This window comes from Entamoeba invadens (assembly GCF_000330505.1).
Source record: "Entamoeba invadens IP1 unplaced genomic scaffold scaff_1105074725849, whole genome shotgun sequence".
In the NCBI taxonomy this organism is placed as follows: domain Eukaryota; phylum Evosea; order Mastigamoebida; family Endamoebidae; genus Entamoeba; species Entamoeba invadens.
Genome location: NW_004440189.1, coordinates 257,434 through 283,126, shown reverse-complemented (window position 1 = coordinate 283,126; position 25,693 = coordinate 257,434). Strand labels below are relative to the sequence as shown.

The following is a 25,693-nucleotide window of genomic DNA, read 5'->3' as shown; positions in this document are numbered from 1 at the left end:
TCTATTGTTCAGATCTTCGAAGCTCTTGCGTTGAACAAGACTATTCGTACATTCGACTGTTCTTCTCACTTGTTTGGAAACAAAGGCGCTTTTGCTCTCGCCAACTTGATCACTATTAATGATACACTCCAGATGATCAATTGGGATGAGAATGCCATTGGAATGAATGGCATCAAGGCTATTGCAGAGGCTCTTAGGATGAATCACTCTCTTTCCGAATTCAAGTTCCCCATTAGTGATTGTGGCAAATTGGATAATGTCGAGAACGTCAGAGATGTCTTGAGTCAGATGGTAAGTTCATTGAACCTTGTTAAGCAAGCGAATTCAATGGGTTCAAAGTGATGGGTAAAGTAATCCATATGGTTCTTGACAGTGTGTTTTCTTCTTCTACCAACTCACCATTATAATACATTTCTTGTTACAACGACATAAAACACTCTATAAAACTGTTATGAATTGAAGTTAACTATAAACAGAACAGTAGACAAGTAATCAAAATAACGTCTTTTGGTCAGGGTTAATTCTAAAGAACTTCTCAAGAAATATCGTCTCGGAGTTTTCTTCCATGAAGTGTGCTAAGTGTTCTAAAAACTCTTTCAGCTCGTCCATTTTGTCAAAGCGTATTTCATAAGCAATCTGGGGCAATTTAGCTACAAGTCGCAGTAAATGTTCTCCACCGTAGTAATCTCCAATTTCGTCGTTTGACTTCACAAGTGTAAGTATTTGTTGATACTGTTTTTTTTCGATTTCATAGAGCAAGAATGGTCCAACCATTTCACAGAACAATGTATAAAAGGAAATAGCGAAGTCTGCAATTTCTTTGTCTTGTAGTGTTTTGATGAAGTCTTGGAGAATCGCTCGTACTGAAGGAGTTCGAGGAAGAGGTACCAACTAGTCATTAGTATATAATCATTACATCGTTTGTATACTACTAATTAATAATTACTAACAAACATAACTATTATTCAACATTTTGTCATTACCGTCCATCAACCGTTCACACAATTTTTGTGGGAGTTCCATTAAAATGGGAATATCCTACTCATTGAGTTTAATCCATTGACGCTTATAATAACAAACATCATCTTCATGTTTCTTTCGAGTCTTTCTTCTGTTCCGGAATTCTTCACACAACTTACACTCGGGAGGACAGCCCGTGTGTTCTTTGGTCTCATGTGCTCTCAGGTACCTCAAAGAGACGTACGTCTTATCACACCCCAAGTGCCTAATTATTAATTCATCCATTCTTCAAACATCGTTCATTGAAATGCACAAACTTACACTTATGGGGTTTCTTCCCGTCCTCTTCCATTTGTTTTATAAGTTTCTTTTTTCTCTTTTTGTTGCAAGAGGTCTAAAATGTTATTGATGATGTTATTTTTTTCATTTATTGTTTTTGATAAGAAATGTTTTACAAAACAATTTCTTCTTTTCCAATAAAACAATAAGAATAAAAAAATAATAGTATATATTATTAAAAGAAAAATTATCTATCATGTATAGTTTTTTATTATAAAATAGACAATGAATGGTTTTAAAAAAAAACAATTAATTTTTATAGTATACTTTAATATACAACAACTTATCTATAATTGTTTCTATACTACTATTGCAAGAAACTATAATGTTTCACTACAAAAAACTATATTTTTAACTAGGGGAAAACAATGAGATGTGAGAACAGAAATGAATAAGATTCCAATCGTTATACATTCTTCTTTGGTGTTTCTTCTTTGGTCTCGGGTGCTTTATTTATTGACTCGTCTTTCTTCAAGTCATCCTTTTTTGGTAATTCATCTCTCTTAGGCGAAACAGCTCTATTATCTTTTTCATCCCTTCTATCTCTACGATCTCTTCCAGAATCTTTATATGAACTTCTTCTAGAATCTCTTCTATCTCTGGAGTCTCTTCTATCCCTAGATCCACTTCTATCTCGGGATCCATGGCGATCTCTTCTATCATAACTGTCACGACTCCTTGAGCGTAATGGTGACCTTGATCTTCTTCTGGTATTTCTTCTTCCTCTTGAGCTCGATCGACTTGAGCTTGAAGAGTAAGAGTCTCTTCTTCTTCTTCGAGACGATCGAGAGTGTGATCTAGACCTTGAACGTCTTCCTCTTGATGGTGATCTATTTCTGTCTCTTGATCTGTCATATCTATCCCCACGACTTCCATATTTTTTTTGTGGACAGTCACAGGCCCAGTGACCTGTTTCTCCGCAAATAAAGCATCCGTCATTCCGGCGGTTCATGGTTCTTTCGCTCTTGGGAGCTTCAATTCTGAGAACATTTCCCCCCAATTCAATGGTCGGGTTCTTCTCTAGCAACGTTTTCGCGTCTTCTTCTTTCCTGTACGTCTGTCTGTAAGTACAAGAGATCTTTATTTATAGTTTAATGTTACCATACCATAAACTATAGAAAATATAACAAACGATGAAACCAAATCCATCACGTAAATTGACATCACATATTTCTCCATACTTCCCAAACTCGGTTTTGATGTCATCGACTGTGGTAGGTCGTGGTAAGTTGCCAACAAAGACTTTTCCTTCCCCCATTTAACTTTTAAGTTTTCTTCAAGTTCTTTATTATTTCTTACCTTTTTCTTTGTATTTAAAACAAAACTATAGGGTTTACTTTCTCTTTTTTGTTATTAATTCGTATTTAGTTCTTTTTTAACACTTCATTTGTCACTTTTTATTGTAATTATTATTAATTGTTTTGATTATTTTATTATTATTTCATTAGATTTATATTTTCTACAATAATTCAATTATTTTGATGTTTCTTAAAAATACAGTTAAAATAAAAAACAACTAAAATTAAACTATATAAGTAGTTTTTGTTTTTATGTAATAATTGTTTATATCATTTTTTGGGAATGTAAAGTTTAAATTCTACAAAAAGATAAAACTCTTTAATTTTTATCTTTTTGGTGTTTTTCATTTTTAATATAAAAACTTTCATTTTTTTGTTTTTCAAATTGAAGTTCTTAAAACCCTGAAATGAATTAAATAGACCTAAGATATTTTTGAGTAAATTCCTTTTAAATTAGGATAGTAATTACCAAAAATAATTTAGGCAAAAATGATCGAAAAGAGAGGTAAAAACTGAATAATTGTATGCCCCGTACTAACGTGAGTTCCTCGTCTTCCTCGTCGGATTCTTCCGATAGCTCTTCCGACAGTTCATCGTCTTTTTCCCCCGAGCAATTGTTTAATTACTCTCGGACAGACAAGAAGCAAAAAAAGAAGGACAAAGAGAAGAAGCCTCGGAAAGAAGGTGTTCGTGAGATGAAGAAACGGAAGAAAGAAGAGCTAGCGAACATCTCCCGCGAGATCTATGAGATGTTTGTGAAGCGCACATTGATTTCTGGTGGTATGACAGAAAGTGAAGCTATGCTCAAAATAGAGAAGAAGTGGAAGAAGGCTGGGAGTGAAGTGAAAAAGACTTTTGAGCAGTTAGCCTTTATCGAGTGTTCACTTATAGGTGACTTGGCTGTGATGAAAAAAAAGCGAAAAGCCGACACGTCACGTCGTAAAGAAGAGTGGCACCCTTATCTTCTCTTTTGCAAAATGAATCGAGAGTCTTTAAGTACCGAAGGTATCTCCGGGTCCACTGTGATGAAGAAATTGTCCGACACATGGAAGACTCTTCCTGAGACTGAAAAGGCAAAGTATTGTGAAATGGCCAAAGAGAATAAGAAAAGGGACTTAGAATTGGAAGGGAATAAATCAAATGTTGTTGGGAAGACGATTAATATCGCAACAAAAATACCCGGTGGAACTGATGATGAAGTTCAAATAGTACCGCAGAGTGTTAACCAAAGCACTAGTATAAAACCAATCGACCGAATAGAAGAAGTCGGGATGGAAAATAATCCAATGGAAATACTGATGGATGGGTTTACCATTGAGAAAGTCCCAGTGCCGTCCAACTTCATCACTGAGATAAGTATCGACGACAAAAATGGAGAAAAAGCAGCAAAGAAGTCTGTTGTTAAGAAGATCAAATAAGTGTAATGAGACGTTCAGCCATTTGTTATTTACCTTTTTGTGAGTTATAAATGAATCCTCACATCATTCAGACTTTGAGGATTAACTTTAAATGATTATTAAAATAACAGTTATAAATAAAATAGTTCATCGTATATAAATATATAAATAAATACTTTTATTCATATTTCTTTTCATTCAATGGAAGAAGAGAAAATTACCAATTCGGAACAAGACGGAAACAATGGCAAGACAACAACACCTGAAAATGTCGAAGAAAAGAAAAATGAAGTGCTGCTTACACAAGCAATTAATACAGTTGAAGACAAAGAAAAACACGAGGCTGAACCAATGCAAACTGAAAAGTCTGAACTTGAAGAGTTAAAAACTGAAGAGTCTAAGCCCGCTGTATTAACTCAAACAGAAGAAGTTGAAAAACACAAGACTGAACCAATTCAATCTGAAGAGTTAAAACCTGTTGAGTCTAAACCTATATTAACTCAAACAAAAGACGTTGAACAAACAGAAGCAAAATTGGACGAGAAAGTTGAGACAAATAGCAACAAGAAAAAACAAGAGAAGCAAGAGAAACAAGACAAGAAGTTGTCCAAAAAATCCAAAAAAGAAGATAAGTTGAGTTCTTGGGGTGAATATGGGCATTCTAAAACAACACAAACACCAAATTTATTATTTTATCGGAATGAATATGGTGGTGTCCCTGCTCGGGAGTGTTATTCATATTCTCCAAAAAAGTCGAAAAAAGAAGAAAAGACCAAGGTTGAAAAGATTTCTTTTAAGACTAAAAGTTCATGGGGAGCACAAGACTTCTTAGACTTTTTGTTATCAGTTCCAGAGTCTGAACGGTACCGAACAATGGAATATCGTCATGATTATGTCCAATGGGTTTATCCCAACTTTGTTGAGTCAATGTTTAATTACAACAGTTATGCATTAACTGAAGATGAAGCTGTTGAACTCCGAAACGACGTAACATGTGCCATTCGCTTTGTTAAGTTATTTCGAATGTTTGTGAACTTTTTAGGAGGCGATATCGTCGACATTGAAAGTGGTCAAATAGCAGTCTTAGAAGACAAAAAAGTACGTGAAGAACGCTTCGACAATTTCAATATGAGTGGTCACAACTATTTACGTGTGACTCGTATTTTCAATTCCCTTCGAGCATTTGGCTTTGCGCAGTACGCAAAATCATTTTGGGACTTTTTTGAAGAGAATCTGAAGAACTTCAAAAATTGTAAATCGTCGAAAGATTCATTCTGGAAAAAGGCATTAGACGGTGACCCGAGAGTGACTGGTGAGCCAAAAAAATTTGAATATAAAGACAGCATTTTTTTCAAATTTGTGGTCGATGTCAAAAAAGACTCAAAAACTAAAGAAAAGTCGTTCGACGAACAACTCACAGATATCGAAAAGCAAACAAGAAATAATAATCTTAGTCATTTTTGATAAATTTGACGGTTGTTTTTTGTGTAACAATTCATAATACAAAATAATAGTTACTATTAATTATAAGTTACTAATACTAAGTAACTAATGATATAGTATATACAAATTATTTGTTAATAGTTATAATCTTAACTAGAAACAAATTAAAAATGAACTAAAAAACCAAATGTCCTTCTCGAGGAACTATGACCGAAACGACGAAGGCGAAGTGTGTCTTGGGTATCTCAGCGAGATTTCGGAGAGTGATGTCGATTACTTCAATTGCATTCGGTCGCAACAGAAGCGCAAATCCGATTTACGAAAGCGCCACAAACCCTACAAGTGGCATTTCAAAGACACGCAAATGTTTTACACTGCATTGCGGAAATACGGCGCGAACATGGAGCTCATTGCAAAAGAAATTAATATCAAGTGTGTTGATCGAAATGTCGTGAAGTTGAAATTCAAATACGAACAAAAGGCGAATAGTTTGTTAATCCAAAGTGCGATGAGGAAGTCCGAAGTGTCGCCCATATACTTTGGGACTTATTGAATGTTTGATTGTGGTGTACATAGTTTCTGTCTTTATATTCTAAACCATATAATATCACAAATGAAAACTTTACAATTAACAACACCCTCCATTTGTCTTCTCTGTGGGTTGTGTTTTTAAGTTCACTGTCTCGACGGTTTCATCTTTGGTTGGTTGTAAAGCACAGAGCCTCTCTGTGATTGCTTTGAAAAGTTCAGTAACATTACAATTCTCTTTGGCAGACGTTTCAAAGCACTGACAATGGTGGTAATCTGCTTTTGCTATCGCTTCCTTTTGTGTCACTTCGCGTTTGCCTAAATCCAGTTTGTTACCAACTATAAATAAGATGACGTCTCCTTTCTCTTTTGAATGGACATCCTCAACCCAATTGTCAATGTTATCAAACGTTTGTCTATCGTTTATATCGTATACAATAACAGCTACGGAACTGTCACGAATGTATGATGGGATTAAACTATGATATCGTTCTTGTCCCGCTGTATCCCCTAATATATAAATATTTGATGTCAAGACACTTTGAATTTGAACGGTTGACCAAAAAGAATATACAAACAAATTTGAAGTTGGACCGTTTGTTGAGTTGCTTCATCCGTTAAGGTCTTGGAACTGAAATCTGTCCCAATTGTTGCCTTAGTGTTAATATTACCTCGTTTATTTTTACAGTTTATTTAAAGATAATCGATATCTTATCATTAATAATAAAAAACAAACCTCATAGTTTGTACAAAAAGAACTCGTCATGAACCGCCCAATAATACAAGTCTTACCAACTATCAGTAAATACTATCGTCATGGATATCTTAGTTGATATGATCACAAACCAGAAGAGTCACCAAGAAAAACTATTTTGTGTTTCTTTAAGCCAGACATTCACAAACCAAATTCCAAGTTCTAAATTCCACTGTTTGTTGGATTATTAGACCACTTTGGAAGTTTCTTATTTATTTAATCATAAAGTAATTTTTTTGTAAGTAACATTTATATTGTGTTTTATGCAAGAAATATCGGGATTATTTGGGTTTGAACTATTTTTTATCTCTAATAGACAATGATTGGTTAATTAATAATTGTATTATAGTTTCATTGATAATTATAAAATTGTATGATAAGAACTATATAGTTATTATATAATAATATTATTATATAAAATAATAAGAAAATTATTAATATATGAAACATTTTAAATAACATGAAACCAATTCAAATAATCTAAATTTCGGGAAATCTTATGTTTATAATATAAGATTCCCCGAAATTTACCAATTTTTTAAAAGTTTAAAAAAAAAATAAATTACAGCCAAAAAAAAGAAAATCACAAAAAATGTTTATTTATCCCTTTAAAAAAATCATTTATTATAACTTAACCATTATATAAAATATAAATAAAAAATTTATTGACAAATAAATGTTTCAATAAATAGTACAAATATACTATTTTTGAATGGTTTTTTATATTAGTTATATAATTTTAAAAATATACAATTATCTATTTCAATCATTTAATTGTATTATTTACTATAAAAAATAAATAAATATAACTAAAATAATAGTAAAAGTGTAATAATATAATAGATTATATTACCATATTAAAAACATTTCGAGTAATTAAAAAAGAAATGATGACATGGAAATTGCAAATTTTTTACACCAAATATAGTTTATATTATTAAATACATTTTCTAAAAGTTATGACAATTATAGATGAAAGTGTTTATATATATGAAAACCAACATGTGACATTAATGAATGAATAGAACTCACTTTGCCTTGCTCTGGATATCAGCAAGGAGTTGTGCTCTCTTTCCTTCTTCTACCTTGACGTCAGCAGCAATGACTGGAGCTGATCTGTCGTTTGATTCGGCATGCTTAAGATCGGCACCCTTCTCAATTCCAGACAACAAAGCGCCTTTGTCGTTCTTCTTGATCTCGACATTCTCGATGACTGGTTTGCTCTTATCGACTGTTTCAGTCTGTTTCAATTTGACATCATTAAGTCCAGCAAGCTTTGAAGCGTCCATTTGGTTCTCCTTTCCCAGTTGTTCTTTAAATATCACGGAATTTACTCAAACCACTTGAAATGACAGAAAGTCCTCGACTTTAATAGTTACACCGCTAGATCTGTTTTTTCAATTGCAACTAACAAACTTTGACGTTTTCCTTCTTCTTTTTTCTAGTTACTTCCATTGTTTATGTATTATAATTAAACTATACAAAATTGGCACATATTATTTTGTTCATTCGACCTCCAAACTTGAAATTAACTCAAGACGAAACCTCAACAAAGAAACAGTTTTAACAGCAAACTATAGTTATAGTAAAAATAAACCAGAAATATAGAAATTGTTTGGTTCATCTTCATCGGCTGCAAACGAGGCTCATCGCATGTTTCCCAGATGAGTTAAAAATTTTTGTGATCAAAGGTGTGACAACCATCCACTCGTACCACACTCTATGCCCAGTAACGTTCCTCCACAACAAAAACTCGACCACATCACCTCGTTTTAAGTCGATTGGAGGCTGAATAGGGAAAAAGAATGGGAACCAACTGAACATGTCTGGGGTATGTTCTCCAGGGACGGTACTTAGTTTCACGTTCTTGTACAACTCGACATTAAATGTGCCAGAGAACCCATGTAAGGCCCCATCCATCTTCGACACAAATTTGAAGTCGACGAATCGTTGGTGATCATCGACTGATGGATGGACAAATGTGAAACACTTTTGTGGTGAAGAGAATGCCGCATAATTGAATTGATTGCATATAACTGGTTGTTCGAAACTGTATTGGTTCTCGAGAAAAGACGTGTAAACCACACTATTTGATATGGGTTGGATGTAATTCGAATAGGTACGTGGGATAGTAACACCATCACTCTTTAAAACAAGAGGAAGAAGCGCATCTAAACACTCTGGACACAACTCGTCATCCCCAAAAGAGCCCAACAATTCACTGATTACGATATCTACTTTATTGGGCATGTTCATCTTCCGCATATCACATCCAATCACCTCAACATTTTTCCAATCGTGTTGTGTACGTTTGCGATATGACAAAGTAGCAACAGCATTCTGATTTTTCTCAACAGCATACACCACACAATTGTGAGCAAAACGGTTCACGTTCAATACATCGATGACCATTTGAACGAGTGGTCCTCGACCAGCACCGGCTATCATGATACGGAACGGGTTTAATGGACTAAATTGTTGGATGACTCCAGCTTTATCGTGGAGTGCTAGTATGAAGGCCATGCGATACTTTTGATATTTGAATGGCTCTTTTTCAATTGTCTCATACACAACAGAGTCCAAATCGTGTGCAAGTGGTTGAATAGGCTTTTCTATAGTATCTCTAAACTCGACTATACCTTTCTCGTATTGTGAAGGCTCTGTGCGTGACGTTTTGAGCCACTCGATATACTCAATCGTGTTCTTTACCAATTCAGTGCTTGGCTCAAAGTTGGAAATAAAGATGGAAATATCAAAGTCCAACAAATTGTGGAGGAAAATGTCGTTCTCCCGAGTCAATTTTCCGTTGTCTTGGACAATCTGTTTTGCGAAAATAACACCAGCTACATTTTCCGCTCGCCACACTTGAAGTAAGTCAAACTCTACGGTGAGATTCTCTTGAAGACTTAAAAGCGGCCGTATGTTTGTGTTATATCCAATGACCTTTCTGATGGTGTTCCACATCTGCCAGCCATCTGCTGCCAATGGCACTGTGATCCACACGGGACATCTTGACAAGTTGCAAATCGTACTGACATATCTATAATAATCGATGTTGATATTGGATGGAAGAGGTACTACAAGTCCAAACACACCGATGTGGTTAGCCCATCTCACTTCCGCGATACAGTCTTGAATACTTTTCACTCTTTCAAATGTAGTTGTCTTGCCAAATACTATATGTTAATTATTAATTATTATTATAAGTCTTTTACTCACGTTTAATAGTAAATGTTTGGTTATTCAATAGAACAACAAACTACATGTGGAAACGATTGAGGTGTTAAAGTCGGTATCAGAAAAAGAAGGCTGGAAACGTAAACCTTCATTCAAAGTGTCAGGGGGTCGATTCAGTGGAACACAGTAATAAGGAGTTACCGTTTGGAGACTGCGTAATATATCCGAAACTCTGTCATATTCTATGTCTTCGTTGCTTAAATCGTAAATCACTGGGACTTGGGGATTTTGAAGAGCTTGTGCCATACAACAGCTTTTGTTCAATTTTTTTTTTTCTCTTTCTTTTCCAATTTACCATATTATATAATTACTTTTATTATAATATATAGGTTTCAACTCCACATTAATTGGGTTCACTTTTTCGTCTTGTTCTATCAAAAAGTTTGGTTTTATTGTTTGGTCTTTTGTAATTATAACCAATGGGGTTTACTAGACTCTAGTATAGTAATTTATATTGTTTTTAAAACTAATATAAATACTATTGAACTTAAAAATCAAAAGAATGCAACCATATGGTAACATGGAGTACCCATTCGTCCCTCAACAATTTTACGCCCCATTCACGATGCCTCAATTCTCACCTCTCAGAGCAATCCCACAACAACGGCAGTTCCCTTACGTCCCCGAACAAAACTTTACAACGTCATATTTCACCGATGTGAACCAATCAAATTTACAAGAAGAGATGATGAAAATCAGCGAGTTGATAGACAACTACCCATACGTTTCGATGGATACGGAATTCCCCGGGTTCTCGAGCAAAACATCATCGACATTACAAGACTCCACAGACCCCGACGAACACTACGCATTCTTGAAATCAAATGTCGACGACTTGAAGATCATTCAGGTTGGGATAACCCTTCAGAACAAAAAGGGGCAGTACCCTGACGACGTCAGAACGTGGCAATTCAACTTCAAATTTGATGCAGAGTTTGTTTATATTGAAAAGTAGTTAATGTTGATGAAATGAATAACACAAAGGAACGACGAGTCTTCTTCTGAGTCCATTCAACTGCTTCAAAAGGCTGGCATCAACTTTTCCGAATTCAAGAAGTCCGGCATCCTTCCCGAAGACTTCGGCGAAGCGATTATGGGGTCTGGTCTTGTCCTCAACGAAAACACGCATTGGCTGACATTCCACAGTGGATATGACTTTGGCTACTTTTTGAAGCTTTTAACATGCGAGAAGCTCCCATCTAACATAGATCTGTTCTTGAAAAAGCTGCGTATCTTCTTCCCGAACATCATCGACTTGAAAGAAGTTACAAGTCGACTTGGACAAGGGTATCATGGTAGTTTACAGTCGATTGCGTCTGGGCTTGGCGTGCAACGGATAGGGACAATGCATCAGGCCGGTTCAGATAGTTTGATCACAGGAGGGTTATACTTCAAACTCAAGGAAAAGTACCCCGAGTTTTCCGACGACACTTTTAATGGTCTATTGTTTGGGTTTAATGCCGAGTGATTGTGAATTGAAAGTCGTTCATTTAAGGTTTACGAAATCCAAAAAGTCAATAAAGGCAAAGAACTTATTTTAGAGAAAGGTGAGCAAGAGCAGACTTGATAGCAGTGAACCAAGCAATAGAGCAATCGCTAATCGAAGAAGAAAGAGTGATTGTTTCGGAGAGAAGGTCGTTGTTACTTTCTTTAATAGAGAACATGTTATACACAAACTTAGTATCATCTTCCACTTCTACTATAGTGTCGTCATAAAAACGAATGACTTGTTCAACTTCAAATTTGGCGTCGTGTAAATCCTTTAACTCGGGAATTCTAAGTAACGACTCAAAGAGGGTTTCTGATCGAGCTCGGATTGGTTTGCCATCAAGTGACGTGATCTCAGTCACTACAAGGACATCAGAAAACAAGAAGAAGTACTTCCAGACCGTTTGAAGTGAGACGCGATTCGTCACTACATACATCGGCCCACAACACAAAAACTCTCGCTTCACCTCTTTCAACATAAACCCTGTCAGTAAAGATTTGACATATTGCATCCTCTCGTCAGCCTCGTATTCATGCCCCTTCTCATTAATTGTCGTGGCTACCTTTTTAATGACTTTATGGGCTTCAACAAGTCGTGGCGCATCACCAAATGACATTGAAATGTTCTTGAGTAAATCGGTGATCAACATGACATACCGCGGTGTTCTCTGAATTGGGGTGATCAAGTACTGTTGGATGCTTTGGACATGACAATCGCCGTGTGACTTTTTATACCCGTCGGCAACTTTAGCGGTGAGGGTTAAAGCGGAGGTATCCATGAACGAGGTGATCTTTTCTAAGTACGTTGGGTAATTAAAAATATATTTCGCACTATTTTCAAGGGAAGGAGAAAATTTGACGATGATATCACCGATAAGAGGACACTCGGGGTTTGTCACAAGCGATCCGTTTAAGTCCGCAAGGAACTTATTATGTGATTTTTGTATTTCATCAATTTGCTCTCTGATTGGTGTGAGTTCTTTCGCCATTTTCTTCGATGAAGAGATTAACGTGTCCAAATACACAGTAATGATGATATCGAGTCCTTGAATGTACGACTTCTCTGTGTTGATCAATTCATTGACCACCTGTTTATAATGCGTTCGATGTTTATCTTCCATTTGAAACGTCTTCATCTTCTCATACAAATCGAAATCTTCGGTTGCTGTTGCCAAGTCGTGGTGGTGCGGTTCGTAGTAATATTGAATCAATTCGTTGATGATAAGACCCGGCACTTTACGCAATTCAGACATCAAGACTTTAGTGTTAGTATCAACAGAAGTATTAAAACGAAGTGATTAAACAAACCGTTTCTCTTTGCTCTCAAGTCTTGTTTCACTTTACACGACCGGTCCATAATGAAGTTCAATTTCATTTGAATTCTTTTGTTTTTCTTAACAGTTACCCACGAAGTGGTTGTGTCATTTTTCCATTCATCTTCAATTTGTTCCATTGGCTCGTTATCTTCATAATGAGTGACAGTGGCCATTGTAGTTCTGTTCATGCTTTTGTTCATCTTGGGCAGTGGCTTTCTCCCCGTCATGTCGAGTTTGTTTTCTTGCGTAAGTGAACGTGGGTGGTTTTTGTCTGGTAAAAAGTCTGGTTGCTCAAGTGTGAAGCAGCTGCTCCTCAGGTTGTTTGACATGTTCTATTTTTGAGTTCTTTTCATATTTTTCTTTTCTTGAATGTGGGTTCAAATATATCCATTGTTGTGCAAATAACAATTTTGATAGCTTGTCAATGATATCATAAAGATAGATTCGACTAATTTTTCGAATACTCCAACACTAATTTCTCAATAATTTCATTTTTCTTTTATTCAGACAAAGTTAAAATTCATTGTAGTCGATGCAAAAATGGCGTTTTAAATACCAGATTACTACACATTATGTTAATAAGTATTAACGTGGATACATTTGTTATAATTTGTGTCGAGTTATTTATACATCTGAGAAGACTACAAAAATAGGAGTTCTATTGAAACGTAGAAACTTGCTTGGGTGTCGAGTAAGATTCGGGAGATGTAATTAGGAGTGATGAAGATACTATTTCCAAGTAACTTTTTATTAAATACAAACACATCAACTAATTGAAAAAAACCAAAGAAAAAACATCGAAGGAATTGATTAATTGAAGAACTCAAAATAAAACTCAATGACCGAGCGAAAGACAACTGTGAGTGTCCAGTCACTCCAACCGTCACAATTTTCGGGGTGGGGGACAAAACAAGGCGGCAAATGGAAAACGTGGAAACGACGGTTCTTTGTATTGAAAGATCGTAAATTGTGGTACTTTGAAGCACCAGACTCACTTTCTGCAAAAGGGTGGATTGACTTACCGCCAGGAACGGATGTTAAAGATGAGTCTGATCGACCAAAACGACTTGCTTTCTCCATCAATTCTCGTGGTGTCAAGTTTGTTAAAAAATAATAAAACACTTCCAAATGCAATGCAATAACATGAAGAGGTATCAGAACGTTTCACTTGACTGTCGATACGGAGAACGACTTAGTTGCGTTTTTGGATGGGTTGAATAAAGTGTTAGGCAACGTGAAATCGAAGAAACGCGAGGACACCCTTATCGACGAACACTCGCTTTTCAAAATGGCAAATTCATTCACAACAGGAAACGCTACAGACAACATCTTAGTCTTACGAAGTAAAGTCCAATGGTTGAACAACGGACAAATAGCTTCTTTATTGGAGTGTGCAGTGACTGCTCTTCCTGAGGACAAAACCACAATCGACTTTTCAGTTTCAATCAACTCCGACTTGTCTGCAGTTGGTCTTCGATTTGCTGGGGAACAAGGCCCGATGTTACAAAGTGTTGTGGACACATTTTGGGCTGTCGGCACCCCTGCGTCTGAGATCGAACGTTTAAATTTGACTGGTGTTCGTATCGACCCGAAGAATTTAGGGATGTGGCTTGATTTATCGAAGAGAGGAGGAATGGATGGGGGATGGTTTATGATCACGGACCACACGCCAACCATCGTCAATTTGATTTCGGACGGTGGGAAGATTAATGATAAAGTCACCATGTTGATGGGCATCAACAACATTAAAACCATTGATTTTGTTGGAAGAGATCTTGGAGTGACTCCACCGCGCCAAGCGAATTACCGGTTTAAAATCGATGGACACGATAGAGCAACTATTGTGAAGGATTTTTATGAGAAGTGTAATTTGAAAGGATTCAACTTGTTGATACAGAAAATCATTAACGACGCGCCTAACAGAGAAGTCTACGTCTCTGTTAAAACAACGAACATCGACTTGGTTAAGATCACGACTATACTCGAATCACCAACACCGGAAATGTTACAAGACGCCGTTCAACTTGTGAAGGGATTTTATGTCGATTCCCATAATGAACTCATTCAGGCGTTTGGTAACCCAATTGCGTTGGAAATCAGCGTCCTTCGGTACGGGTACGGATATGATGTATTCAACGAAGGCTTGGACGTGTCGCTGGTGTACAACTTACAAGACGACAACATCACGACGTTCCCATTCAAAAAGTCACCACATCCCGCCCCTTCAAAATCAAAGGTGAAAGATGACAACTCGAAACAACCTGTTGCAAAACAAGAAGTGAATGAAGATCAGGTGGGGCATCTTTATGACCAAGAATTACAGCCACTTGCCCTTCCAGAAAAATCAGAAAGGTCACCCCGAGCGAAGGAAGTAACTTCTATTATGACAGTAAAGGATATCGGACAGAGTGTTGCTAAGGAAATTGGGCCAATCAGTCCTAAAGAACCCGTTGAAGGCTCAGATGTTCCTCCACCAGTCCCCCCTTTGTCCCCAAGAAGAACAGCCCACAGTGAGAAACCAACAGGAAGCGCACCACTCCCACCTAAAAAGCCAGCCCCCAAACCTGGACTTAAGAAGAATCATTCTGCTCTTCAGATTAACCCACCCATAATTTAAGCTTTGTTCTAGTTGTTTTAATTACGCTGAAAGTATTACTATTACGGTAATAGTATTACCATAGAAATAACTGTGGAAAGAACAATAACAAGATGAATAGGCTTCGCACCCAAGAATTTTCTTATTAAAAATTAGTATTTAAAAAAGCTAATAAAACGGGAAAGAAAAATTGACCCGTTTTATTAGAGTTTTTCAATACTAATTTTTGATAAGAAAATTCTCGGGTGCGAAGCCTAAAGATGAACCAACAAAATAAACTCAATCAAAATTTTATCTCCAGTCACGAGTTCCACCATTCATCTTTCCACTGATCAACCACTTGGGTCTTAAGTTGTCGATTTTGTTGTCCGACTCTCCAGTCTTGCTCTTTCGTTGCAACGAGTTTCTCCCAAGTCTTCTGATTTTCTCGGCTTTGTCTCTCATTGCCTGTGTGGGGAATGCGGTTTCTTCTCCCTTTCTAATAAGGGAATTTGATCGACTTCTCTTTCTAGATACAGAACGTCCTTTTGGTGTTTCATAATCAATATCTTCGTCATCGTCCATGAAAGGAACTTCTCGACCCCTTTTAACAGAGAGTGTTCTTCCTCTTGATTTGGCTTTGACTTGACTCACTGACTTTTTCGCAGTCTCCGTGTCGATTCCAAGGTCTTCCAAATGTTCTTGAAGTTCATCGCGAGTTCTTCCTCTTGTTTGTAAACTGATTTGGTTCGCCTTGTTGCCCTTTTTGTTATGAGAAACACTCTTTAACACCAGTTGTGCATCAACTATTTCATCGTAGATTTCTTGATCTTCAGGGTTCAGTCTCATTGAGTCATCAAACTCAACAGCAGCAGTCAGGAGTTGTTGCTCTTCTTCCTTTTCAAGTTCTTCCAATTTGGCTTCGATGTTTGGATCAACGTAATCAGCAATGTTCATACCATCGACTATTTCAGGAATAACATCGTACTTCCACTCTTCATTATCTAAGATATATCCTTCTCTATCTTTCATGTATTCTTGCCATGGGATCTCACCTCTTTCATAGGCAGCATAGTCTCGTTCAAGTCTCAATAATTCCTTTTGACACTGCGTCATGTCCGGCTCTATTTCGGATGTCTCCATTCTCTTCATCTCAGGAGCAGCAAGAGATGGCCTTGCAATATCGTCTCTCTTCTTTGGCATCGTCACTCGGAGCTTGTTCAAAAGTAGTTCTCCCTTCTTTCCAGAAAGTTTGTCAACGTTCACACTGTCCTTCAACATCGAGCACGCCTTCACTTTCAAATCACCATACAACTCTGGCTTATAGCATGAGCATTGGCAGACTAAAGTCGACATTGCAGTCAACTCTTGAATCGTTTTTTGGTCTTCAGCGTCAAGGGATTCAATGGGTGCCAAGTCAACCTTGTTGAGGACTAAAATGACTGGCTTTTGGTTGAAAAGTGGTCTCATCGACTTGAACAACGAGGCTTGTTGTTGGATGGTGTAACCACAGTTAGCACTGACATCCATCAAGTACAAAACACAGCACGAAAGATGAGCCAAAGCAGTGATAGATTGCATTTCAATGACATTTCTCTCTTCAAGTGGGTGGTCCAGAATACCCGGAGTATCAAGGACTTGCCACTGAGTGTAGTTATAGTCGGTGTGTCCGACAAAAAGTGATTTGGTTGTGAATGCATACGGCTGCACATCGACATTTGCATTTGTGAAAACGTTCATTAACGAACTTTTTCCAACGTTTGGGAAACCAGCAAGGATGAGCGAGCGACTGACTGGATCGATACTTGGAAGTCTTCCAATGTGTTGTCTTACTTGTTCCAAATAGGCCAACGACGCATTCTGTTGCTTAACAATAGAAGACATACGACCAAGTGCGGCTCTTTTCAATTGTTTGCATCTGTATAATGAATCGGCGTATTTAAGGTATTTGACGTATTCTGTTCCAACACCATCAACAAGCTTTTTTGCGACAGAAAGTTGAGCAAGAGCCAACTTGTAGTGATCTCTGTCATACAAAACGTTCATCAGATCGCCATAAAACGGATGGAGATCGTCTAGGGTTGGAAACTCTTCGAGGATCAAAGCCAATCTGTCGTGGTACGACTGAGAGCAGTACTTGACTTTTCTCATGTAAAATGCACGAATACGATGAATTGCGTACTGTTTGTGAACAACAGTCGGGGTGTGTTTGTTTGTGCCACTCAGGACAATGTCTTGCAAACTACTTGCTGTTGGGACCGGGGTGATTTTCTTGAAGGTGTACAACGGCATAGGGTTCCTTTGAAATTACTGTTTGATGGATTGACTTAAGACCTAACCCTTTATTTTTTTTGATGCTTGATTTTTGATGTTTTCGATTTTTGTTTTTTAATAAAGAATACTATAAAATTAGTTTATTTTATGGCAACTTATGGGATTTCAAAGGGTATGTCCCAGGCGTGGTTAATCGGCTCTCCAACACTTTTAGGCGCTTCTTTATGTCAGTTGTGTTTTTATTTTATGTTGGTAACAAACATGAAGATGTTTAACGCATTTTGTCAAGTCGCCATACATGTAATTCCTCATTTCATTGTTTTCAGTTGAAAATCTCTTCCGTTTTGGAGAAATTAGGCTTGGTCTTTTGTGTTCACTTTTACGAGAAAGAGTGCCTTCTTGAACAATTCTGATTTTTTTGTCGATTGTTACAATATTATTCTATATTATGAATTCTTGCAGAAAAAGGTGGGTCAAAACAAACTCTGAGGTGGTTGATTTCATTCTCTAAAAATTCAATCTTCTTGTTCTCGATTTCTGTATGTCTTGCGATAATTGTTTCAAGTTCGATCCCCACTGTTTCGTGCCTTTTCAAAACAGTGACAAGTTTATTTCTGTCTTGTATAAGTTTGTTGATATATTTCAATAATGTTGTAGATTTGTCGTTTTGTTCGTTTTGTTGATGTTGCCTTGGAAAAGCAAAATTCCGACCTTCATGCGTTTTTTTCATCATTTTTACCTCTAAAAAACATCCTTAAATTTTGCGCGATTCTACTCTTTCAATCTTTTTTCAATCTTATTTCAAAAAAAAGATAAACTATAATTTATAAATTTTAATTTTAATAACTATCATAATAACTATTTCAATTTGTAAAAATTATTTTTATGATTAAAAAATGATTATGATCTATTTTAAAACTAGAACCAATATTTTTTCATAATTCAAAAACCGTTTAAACAATAAAAAAATTATAAATAATTATATTACTTCTTTAAAAAATCCTTTAAATAAAATAACAAAAACGAAAAAAACGAAATAAAAATAAACACAAAAAACGATTTTGAATAGTAATTCAATTAATAAAAAAACAATAATTATATAATACAAAGAAACAAAATGTTGAGAAAAAACACAAGAAATTTCTTTTGACTATTCGCCTCAAATTCTTGATTCTCATTGATAAAAACACTCTTATCCAAATTATAATCACAAACTATAAAATGATACATTTTCATTAATAAAAAACTCCACTTAAACTTAAAAAGAAAACCAATATGGTCGGAACGATGTCCATGTTATTAACTTTTCTCTCATTTTTTGTTGTATTGTGTTTATCGGCTGATCTTCCGGGGAGTATATGTTACCAATCTGACACGAACAACGCAACATTATTCTATAAGGCTTTAGTTCCAAGTACATGTGTTGTGCCGCAAAACGTTGAATTTAAGTGGAGTGGGTCATCTGTTATTGGAGCAGATTACACTTTTAAATCGGGAGCTGCCACATCAATAGGCAAACATTCGCTCACCATCTCACAGAATTGTCGAGGTGATGTAGCTGGAGATAAAGCAAATGAAAATTCGGTATCGAAAAATTCACTTATCTTTGAGGACGGCCATGGAATGGACTATTTTGTATTGAACGAACAAGGGATTCGAGCATTTTGGTATGTTGAGAACAAACACTTAGATGGTGTCGTGTTTGAATTTATGACACGATCCGATGTATGGGCTTCTTCGGTTGTCTTAATTAATTCCGACAAACCACTATACGTCTATACACAGGGATACGAATTTTTTAATGTAACAAGACTTAACCCCGAGGCGTTTGTTTTGTTCAAAGTCATCAATGAGGACTTTATAAACAACGCGGGAATCACACACCCATTCGTGAGAACAGAAAGAATCAATGCAAAGGATCAAACGTGTGTGTACCAATACAACGCTTTCAATTTTTCAGCGCCTGATGTGAAGAACACGGACTTTAAAATGATTTCGATATGCAATAGAGGAAGTATTGATCGATACGTCCAATGCTTTTGGTCAAAAGGAAAATATACAGATTGCTCGTGCAAGCCTAAAGTACAAGAAGGAACTATTCGAACAACGGGATCGTTTAATTATCCCGACTGTAGATATCTGTCAAGACTCTATGACTTCAATTTGTATACTAACAACGAGTACGTCATATTCGATTCATATAATACAACTACTTGGGCGGATTTCTTGATCCCACAGAGAATGAATTCACTCACCTTTGAAGTTGATGTCACCGACGTGCCAAATGTCACGTTTCTCTCGATATTAAGCTCATTCTTGTTACCAAATTTCCCATTCACAGTGTATGGTGGACTTAATGTTACGGAAGAACTTACAATAGACTCCGTTGCAGACTATTACATTGAACGACTTGTGTTTAATACAATCTCTGTCGATAAATATATCGATGATGGTGCAATTGTAATTGCAACAAATTTAATAAATGACACTAATAGAGAGCTGATGGAAGGTCAAAACTTATACCCAGTCTGTGGGGAGAAAGGGCAGATACAAAGGTGGATGAAATTGGATACATTGACAAAACCAGTTGATTACAATGCAATACGAGACTGTTCGTGTACAGTGAAGTCAGACACCCTCCTCGACCAATTTGACTGTAACGAAACCTCTTTAATTGAAACAAGTCAACTTGAACTGATTATTGAAAAGTCTGTATTTGATGGTGGAAATTTCAACCGATTTTGGGCTAAAATGGAGTTCAAAGGGAATGGAGGAAGAACGTTGAGAGGGTTAAGCCACACTGTACAAAATTGTATATTCTTGTCAGATAAGACGTATACAATTGCAACGAATTTAACATGCAAAAATGCCGAAATTCAAGATCGTGTCAATCTTATTATTGAAGAGTCTCACGCATTTGTTGCGGAGACAATTACACTCACTTCAATATATAAAAACTTGAACGGGAAACCAGTTTTTTATGCTCATAACAAGATATTGGAGTCAACTCAAGTATTATTAGCTGATTCACAGAATGAATGTTTAGAGTTGGTTGAAAATGGTGAAGACTATGGTTCTGGAACCATCGAAAGCGACACATCTACACTTGTGAAGATCAACCAATTGTTGCGAGTGTGCCCAACAAGTAAAGTAGAGAAATCTGTGTTATGCACTGCTACTAAACCGAGTTACCCGAGTGGATTTGATTATTTGTATTGTCCGTGTAAAGGAGAATTGTGCACTGTCGCCATTCCAAGTGATCTTACATCACTTGTCTCGTCAGAGATCACTTCTTTTGATGGGACTATTAATGTCAGTGGAGATGTTTTAATATACAACTTCAGTAGAATTAGGAATGTGACTGCTTTGCCTTCATCTGTATCAACTGTGACAGTTGATGGTACTTCTTTGACAATTGATAATGTCGAAGCAAGTGATTCGGTTACAACACTGATTGCGAAGACGCCACTTGTGCTCAAAAACGTGCACTCACTAGTATCATTAAAGACGTTGAGTACAATTACTTTGGATTATTCGAATGTGCTTTTAGACAAAGTGACTGAAACTGGAACTGGTGTCATTACTTTATCATCATCTGTCTCGACAATAACAGTCAATTCTATTGAACCCATTTCAACACAAGCAACAAAACCAATTTTTGTTGTTCAACCAACCACCGCCGAACTGACACTTGGGAACACTCCAACTTCAACTTATGTGAAAATGGTTATGACGAACAAATATAGAAAGGTTGTATACGGAAATATAACATGTGATAACCAAGCTGTTGTTATTCCAGCCACAGCTGGTGGCGTGATTTCAGTAGAAGATTGTAACAAATTGGGTCTTTCAACACATAATTGTTATTATAATGGAAATGTGTATGATATTTCGTCTTCGGACTCTTCAAGAGACTATTCGTGTCCATGTATTGATTCAAATGTCTGTGTGTTAACTATATCTTCAGCAACCATTTCACTCGAAGTTCCAGCAACAAAAGAATTGTATGTTGAAAGCAGTCCAAAACTGATTATGAATAGTTTGTCGTTGATTATGTACTCTTCATGTTCAGAGTGTGCTGTTGTTATTCAAGGGAACAACAATTTCATTATTCTATCTGCGGTAGAGGGATTTCAAATTAAGTCCGAATCAACAACAACAGAAAAAGGCAATGTCATTGCTACAAAGACTCGTGCAATTGCTTTTGACGCGGGAGGACTCAAAACTGGAAGTACATTAAAAGGGTCACAACTTGTAGCAAAAGTGGTTGCAAGTGATAAAGCGTACTGCACAACAATGCGCTTTAAAGAAGCTGCCACTTGTATGATATGTGGTGACATCATTGCAAATTCCAATGGAAAATGTGATAATAGAGCGGCTGTTGTTAATTGTGCTACTACGGCTTCTTCTGGACATTGCACATCGTGTGCTGATGGATTTTATTTAGTTGGAACGACACTGAATAACCAACGATGTGAAGCGTGTGGGAATTTGTGTACAAAATGTAGTAGTAACACTGAATGTATTCTTTGTAATGCTGGGAGTAAGTTATCTGGAACAACATGCACAAGAATTACAGAGGCTGATTCATGTGATTATTATTCTGGTGGAATTTGTAGGAAATGTCCCGGGAAGAAAATGACAGATGGGACTTTTCAGTCGTGCACTGAAAGTTGTAGTGCTTCATGCGATACGTGTTACACACTTTCTACAGAAGAGAAGTGCCCTGTGTGTACAATTTCCGATAAATACACTCGTGAAGATGAAGCAAAACAAAGTTGTTCGCAGTCAGTTGGAGCATCTTCTGTCTCAAACAAAGGGGCTATGAGTTGTGAAAATGGATATTCAATCGGTTCGGGAAAGTGTTCCACATGTGAAGCGTCATGTGCCAAATGTTCTGGAGTGACATGTTACGAATGCAAAAACAGTTCCCAGATATTATTGAATGGAATTTGCACCAACACCAATTGCAAAACAGTTTCAAATTTCAAATGCTTGAATTGCGCTGAGGAGAGTGGGTCAACAAAAATGTATTACGATGACGCTGACGGACAGTGTAAACCCGTTGATGACTCGTGTAATGGCGCGACATTTTTCGGTGTTTGCATGAAGTGTGTGAATCAACAGGATGTGGTTTCAACGGATAAAAAGACGTGTGAGGCTCCCAAGACAACAGCTCTTATTAAAAGAGAGACGAGTGATATATGTGAGTTGTACTTGTTTGGTATATGTCAGAGATGTTCAAGTCAATATTATTCATCTGGTAATGAGTGCAGAAAGTGTATTGATAATTGCAATTTGTGCAGTGATGGATCTTCGTGCAGTTTATGTGACGACAAATACACTTACAATTTTCAAAGCAAAACGTGCGAGCCATTAACTCTTGAACATTGTGATAATATATACAAGTCTGTCTGTATTCACTGCGAATATGGGTATTATGCTTTCAATGGAAGGTGTCAACAGTGTAATACCAAGTGTGCCACGTGTGTTTCATCAACTACATGCTCAAGTTGTGCAGAAGGGTATTACTTAAATGGCACATCTTGCTTGGATAGTGAAGAAGCTTCAATCAATTTTTGTGCCACTTACTCTCCGGAAGGCTGTTTGAACTGTACGAGTGGATATTACTTGGATGCCGGCAATTGTCACACATGCAACGAATTTTTAGTTGGGTGTATGTCGTGCAACAAAACGTCAAAGAAGTGCACTTCGTGTGGAAAAGATTATGTGATGACATTGGATGGGTGTGTCAAGTATGATACTATTGAACATTGTAAACGTGCAATTGATGGGTATTGCGACGAATGTGATGACTGGTATGCGCTGAGTTATAACAGACAACGTTGTGAAAAATATCCCCTTGGTTATGGTGTTGCTCTTATTATAATAGCCATTGCGATATTCATCGCACTCTTAATTGTTCTTTGTATTATGCTTTATGTGTATTACCAATACAGAAGCAAACAATTGGAAGAAACAAGAGCTAGCCGTGTATTCCCTTTGAAGCACTGTGATGTTGCTTTAATGCCATATCCAACTATGGAACAAATTGTCAGCGAAGCAACCTTGATTGAGTTCCAAGAAAAAATGGAGTTGAACAAAGAATATATGAAGCGGTTCTACATTGGTAATAAAGGAAGTGACGAAGTTGAGTTGCAGTTTGTTATTGACAAGGACGAGAGATACAGAGTGGACTTTGAACCACACAGTTGCTTATTGAAGAGTGGGATGTGCATCAGTGAGAGAGTGTTGATATATCCAAACTGCTCCTTCACAATCCAGAATGCATTCAAAGTGAGAGTATTTGTCGATAACCAACTTAAGGAAGAATTGTCGTTCAAACTCAGCGCAAACACCGTCGATTCACTCTTCATCGATCCACACTTAATTAACATTGAGACGAACATGAGGTCCAATTATAAGATCACTGTCAGCAAAGCGAATTACAACAATCAAAGTGTAGTGGTGCGTAACATACGGTCTTTTGACTTCAAGTCCGATGAAAAGAAAATCTACGACGAGCCACTCAATATCTTAGAAAATTTCCCACAAAGCAGTTACCTTACAAAACTCATTGGAAAGGTGTTGCTAGACAAAACACATTTGATAGTAACCGAATTCGCGACATTCGGCACTTTGCAAGACTTCATTAGTGCAGGAAAGGAAATGGCGTTATCAATGAGGTGCAGAGTGCTACTTGATGCAGCAAAGGGTATAGCTGTGTTACACGCAAAAAATTTCCTTCATTATAACATAAAGCCTGCCAATGTGATGTTAATGAGCACCGACGTGAATGATGTTTCAATTGTGAAACTGACTGATTTTGGGTATCAAGACACTTACATGAAGTTCTGGAACCACAGAACTGAAGTCAAAGAGCGTCCAACTTACATAGCGCCAGAAATCATTACAGGACAGAAATATACATCGAAGACAGATGTCTATGCTTTTGCGGTAACAATGTACGCAATTGCAACAATGAAAGAGCCTTTCCCGGTCTCAGAGTACAAGTACCCATGGTCCATCTCCAAGTTCGTGTGTGTCGGCCGCCGTCTTGAACAACCCGCTAACATGTCAAAGCAGCTTTATAACATCATTTCAAACTCATGGGAACATTGTTCTGCTGACCGGTTTACCATCGACGAAGTTGTTCACGACTTAAAGAAGGTTCAAGAGAACTCTTACTAATTACATTTTTAGTTTTTAATAATACTGTTCTGGCGGTGTATAACATAAGTCCACATTACATTCGCTATCAATTAATTCAATTGTTATTATAATGGAAACTCAGTTTGAATCCTCCCAACTCCATGACTGAGTTATCCGTGAGTATAGCAGATGCTCCCTTCTCTAATAAATTCGCTCCATTCACAATACTTCCATTTGTCCCTTCATTCACAAACACATAGAAGGAGAGTTGCTTGTCGTATCGAATCGTCGCGTGTTTGTGTGATATCGAACGCGATGACGTGTACTGACTCAGATTAACAAAACTTGGATCGGGGTTACTCGTTCCTCTCCCCAGCGTAATTGCGTCAATTCGCTTCATTCCAAAGTCAAATACTATGGCGTCTCTGTCATCGCACATGAGCTTTGCGTGATTCCCACGCACCTTCCTCATCGGCTTTTTTTTCTCCAAAAGCTCCTCGTCGTCGGACATCCTTTTCTTCTTCTTCGACTTTTTCTCCTTCTTTTCGTCCACATTTTTTGCGATGGGTTTCAGTGTTTCGTGTAAAGAAACGTCTTGTGGTGCGACTAATAGTCAAATCAACACATTCACATTCCTACCAAATCAACGCAAAACAAACGTAGTACCCGAATTGCGTTATCAGCATAGTACTTCTTCACTACTTCGTCTTTCATCATCTTAATTTGAGTAAATTAATTCTGTAATATATAAGAGCAACAAACTGTTTTGAATTGATTTGGTTGTATTTGTTGTCTAAGTTTTGATGCTTCGGTGTTGACCTATTAATTATTTTGTTGTCTCGATTGGATGTATGAATACGTCTTAACGCAGTTGATAGACTTCCGTAATGACAAACTTCGTTCATCCTCATCCAAAATGCGTACTCGATAAG

General features: G+C 36.9%; 14 protein-coding genes across 14 annotated transcripts; 7 read left to right on the top strand and 7 right to left on the bottom strand.

The window, feature by feature from the left end:
- Nucleotides 1–24: 24 nt before the first annotated feature.
- Nucleotides 25–342, top strand: EIN_223760 (carmil, putative; the record flags this gene model as incomplete). Its single annotated transcript, XM_004254886.1, has 1 exon — nt 25–342. A coding segment is annotated over one exon (318 nt), but the record flags the coding sequence as incomplete, so codon positions are not given.
- A 150-nt stretch (nt 343–492) lies between these two features.
- Nucleotides 493–1,312, bottom strand: EIN_223750 (hypothetical protein; the record flags this gene model as incomplete). Its single annotated transcript, XM_004254885.1, has 4 exons — nt 493–891; nt 955–1,038; nt 1,081–1,225; nt 1,278–1,312. The coding sequence occupies 4 exons, from the start codon at nt 1,310–1,312 to the stop codon at nt 493–495; spliced, it is 663 nt and encodes a 220-aa protein (XP_004254933.1).
- A 393-nt stretch (nt 1,313–1,705) lies between these two features.
- EIN_223740 (splicing factor, arginine/serine-rich, putative) lies at nt 1,706–2,945 on the bottom strand (the record flags this gene model as incomplete). Its single annotated transcript, XM_004254884.1, has 3 exons — nt 1,706–2,377; nt 2,413–2,641; nt 2,914–2,945. 3 exons carry the CDS (start codon nt 2,943–2,945, stop codon nt 1,706–1,708), a joined length of 933 nt encoding a protein of 310 aa, XP_004254932.1.
- A 176-nt stretch (nt 2,946–3,121) lies between these two features.
- EIN_223730 (hypothetical protein) lies at nt 3,122–4,015 on the top strand (the record flags this gene model as incomplete). Its single annotated transcript, XM_004254883.1, has 1 exon — nt 3,122–4,015. The coding sequence occupies one exon, from the start codon at nt 3,122–3,124 to the stop codon at nt 4,013–4,015; it is 894 nt and encodes a 297-aa protein (XP_004254931.1).
- A 180-nt stretch (nt 4,016–4,195) lies between these two features.
- On the top strand, nt 4,196–5,458 carry EIN_223720 (hypothetical protein; the record flags this gene model as incomplete). The annotated part of the gene is made up of 1 exon (XM_004254882.1): nt 4,196–5,458. One exon carries the CDS (start codon nt 4,196–4,198, stop codon nt 5,456–5,458), a length of 1,263 nt encoding a protein of 420 aa, XP_004254930.1.
- Nucleotides 5,459–5,624: 166 nt separating this feature from the next.
- Nucleotides 5,625–5,990, top strand: EIN_223710 (hypothetical protein; the record flags this gene model as incomplete). Its single annotated transcript, XM_004254881.1, has 1 exon — nt 5,625–5,990. The coding sequence occupies one exon, from the start codon at nt 5,625–5,627 to the stop codon at nt 5,988–5,990; it is 366 nt and encodes a 121-aa protein (XP_004254929.1).
- Nucleotides 5,991–6,065: 75 nt separating this feature from the next.
- On the bottom strand, nt 6,066–6,860 carry EIN_223700 (GTP-binding protein ryH1, putative; the record flags this gene model as incomplete). The annotated part of the gene is made up of 4 exons (XM_004254880.1): nt 6,066–6,475; nt 6,544–6,619; nt 6,702–6,760; nt 6,812–6,860. 4 exons carry the CDS (start codon nt 6,858–6,860, stop codon nt 6,066–6,068), a joined length of 594 nt encoding a protein of 197 aa, XP_004254928.1.
- Nucleotides 6,861–8,224: 1,364 nt separating this feature from the next.
- EIN_223690 (protein arginine N-methyltransferase, putative) lies at nt 8,225–10,202 on the bottom strand (the record flags this gene model as incomplete). The annotated part of the gene is made up of 3 exons (XM_004254879.1): nt 8,225–8,293; nt 8,361–9,895; nt 9,980–10,202. 3 exons carry the CDS (start codon nt 10,200–10,202, stop codon nt 8,225–8,227), a joined length of 1,827 nt encoding a protein of 608 aa, XP_004254927.1.
- Nucleotides 10,203–10,458: 256 nt separating this feature from the next.
- On the top strand, nt 10,459–11,424 carry EIN_223680 (CCR4-NOT transcription complex subunit, putative; the record flags this gene model as incomplete). Its single annotated transcript, XM_004254878.1, has 2 exons — nt 10,459–10,889; nt 10,941–11,424. The coding sequence occupies 2 exons, from the start codon at nt 10,459–10,461 to the stop codon at nt 11,422–11,424; spliced, it is 915 nt and encodes a 304-aa protein (XP_004254926.1).
- Nucleotides 11,425–11,488: 64 nt separating this feature from the next.
- On the bottom strand, nt 11,489–13,089 carry EIN_223670 (Rho/RAC guanine nucleotide exchange factor, putative; the record flags this gene model as incomplete). Its single annotated transcript, XM_004254877.1, has 2 exons — nt 11,489–12,702; nt 12,753–13,089. The coding sequence occupies 2 exons, from the start codon at nt 13,087–13,089 to the stop codon at nt 11,489–11,491; spliced, it is 1,551 nt and encodes a 516-aa protein (XP_004254925.1).
- A 509-nt stretch (nt 13,090–13,598) lies between these two features.
- Nucleotides 13,599–15,377, top strand: EIN_223660 (hypothetical protein; the record flags this gene model as incomplete). The annotated part of the gene is made up of 2 exons (XM_004254876.1): nt 13,599–13,858; nt 13,910–15,377. The coding sequence occupies 2 exons, from the start codon at nt 13,599–13,601 to the stop codon at nt 15,375–15,377; spliced, it is 1,728 nt and encodes a 575-aa protein (XP_004254924.1).
- Nucleotides 15,378–15,647: 270 nt separating this feature from the next.
- EIN_223650 (nucleolar GTP-binding protein, putative) lies at nt 15,648–17,627 on the bottom strand (the record flags this gene model as incomplete). The annotated part of the gene is made up of 1 exon (XM_004254875.1): nt 15,648–17,627. One exon carries the CDS (start codon nt 17,625–17,627, stop codon nt 15,648–15,650), a length of 1,980 nt encoding a protein of 659 aa, XP_004254923.1.
- A 1,257-nt stretch (nt 17,628–18,884) lies between these two features.
- Nucleotides 18,885–24,800, top strand: EIN_223640 (serine-threonine protein kinase, putative; the record flags this gene model as incomplete). The annotated part of the gene is made up of 1 exon (XM_004254874.1): nt 18,885–24,800. The coding sequence occupies one exon, from the start codon at nt 18,885–18,887 to the stop codon at nt 24,798–24,800; it is 5,916 nt and encodes a 1,971-aa protein (XP_004254922.1).
- Nucleotides 24,801–24,876: 76 nt separating this feature from the next.
- Nucleotides 24,877–25,672, bottom strand: EIN_223630 (hypothetical protein; the record flags this gene model as incomplete). The annotated part of the gene is made up of 3 exons (XM_004254873.1): nt 24,877–25,367; nt 25,421–25,478; nt 25,520–25,672. 3 exons carry the CDS (start codon nt 25,670–25,672, stop codon nt 24,877–24,879), a joined length of 702 nt encoding a protein of 233 aa, XP_004254921.1.
- Between the last annotated feature and the right edge of the window lie 21 nt (nt 25,673–25,693).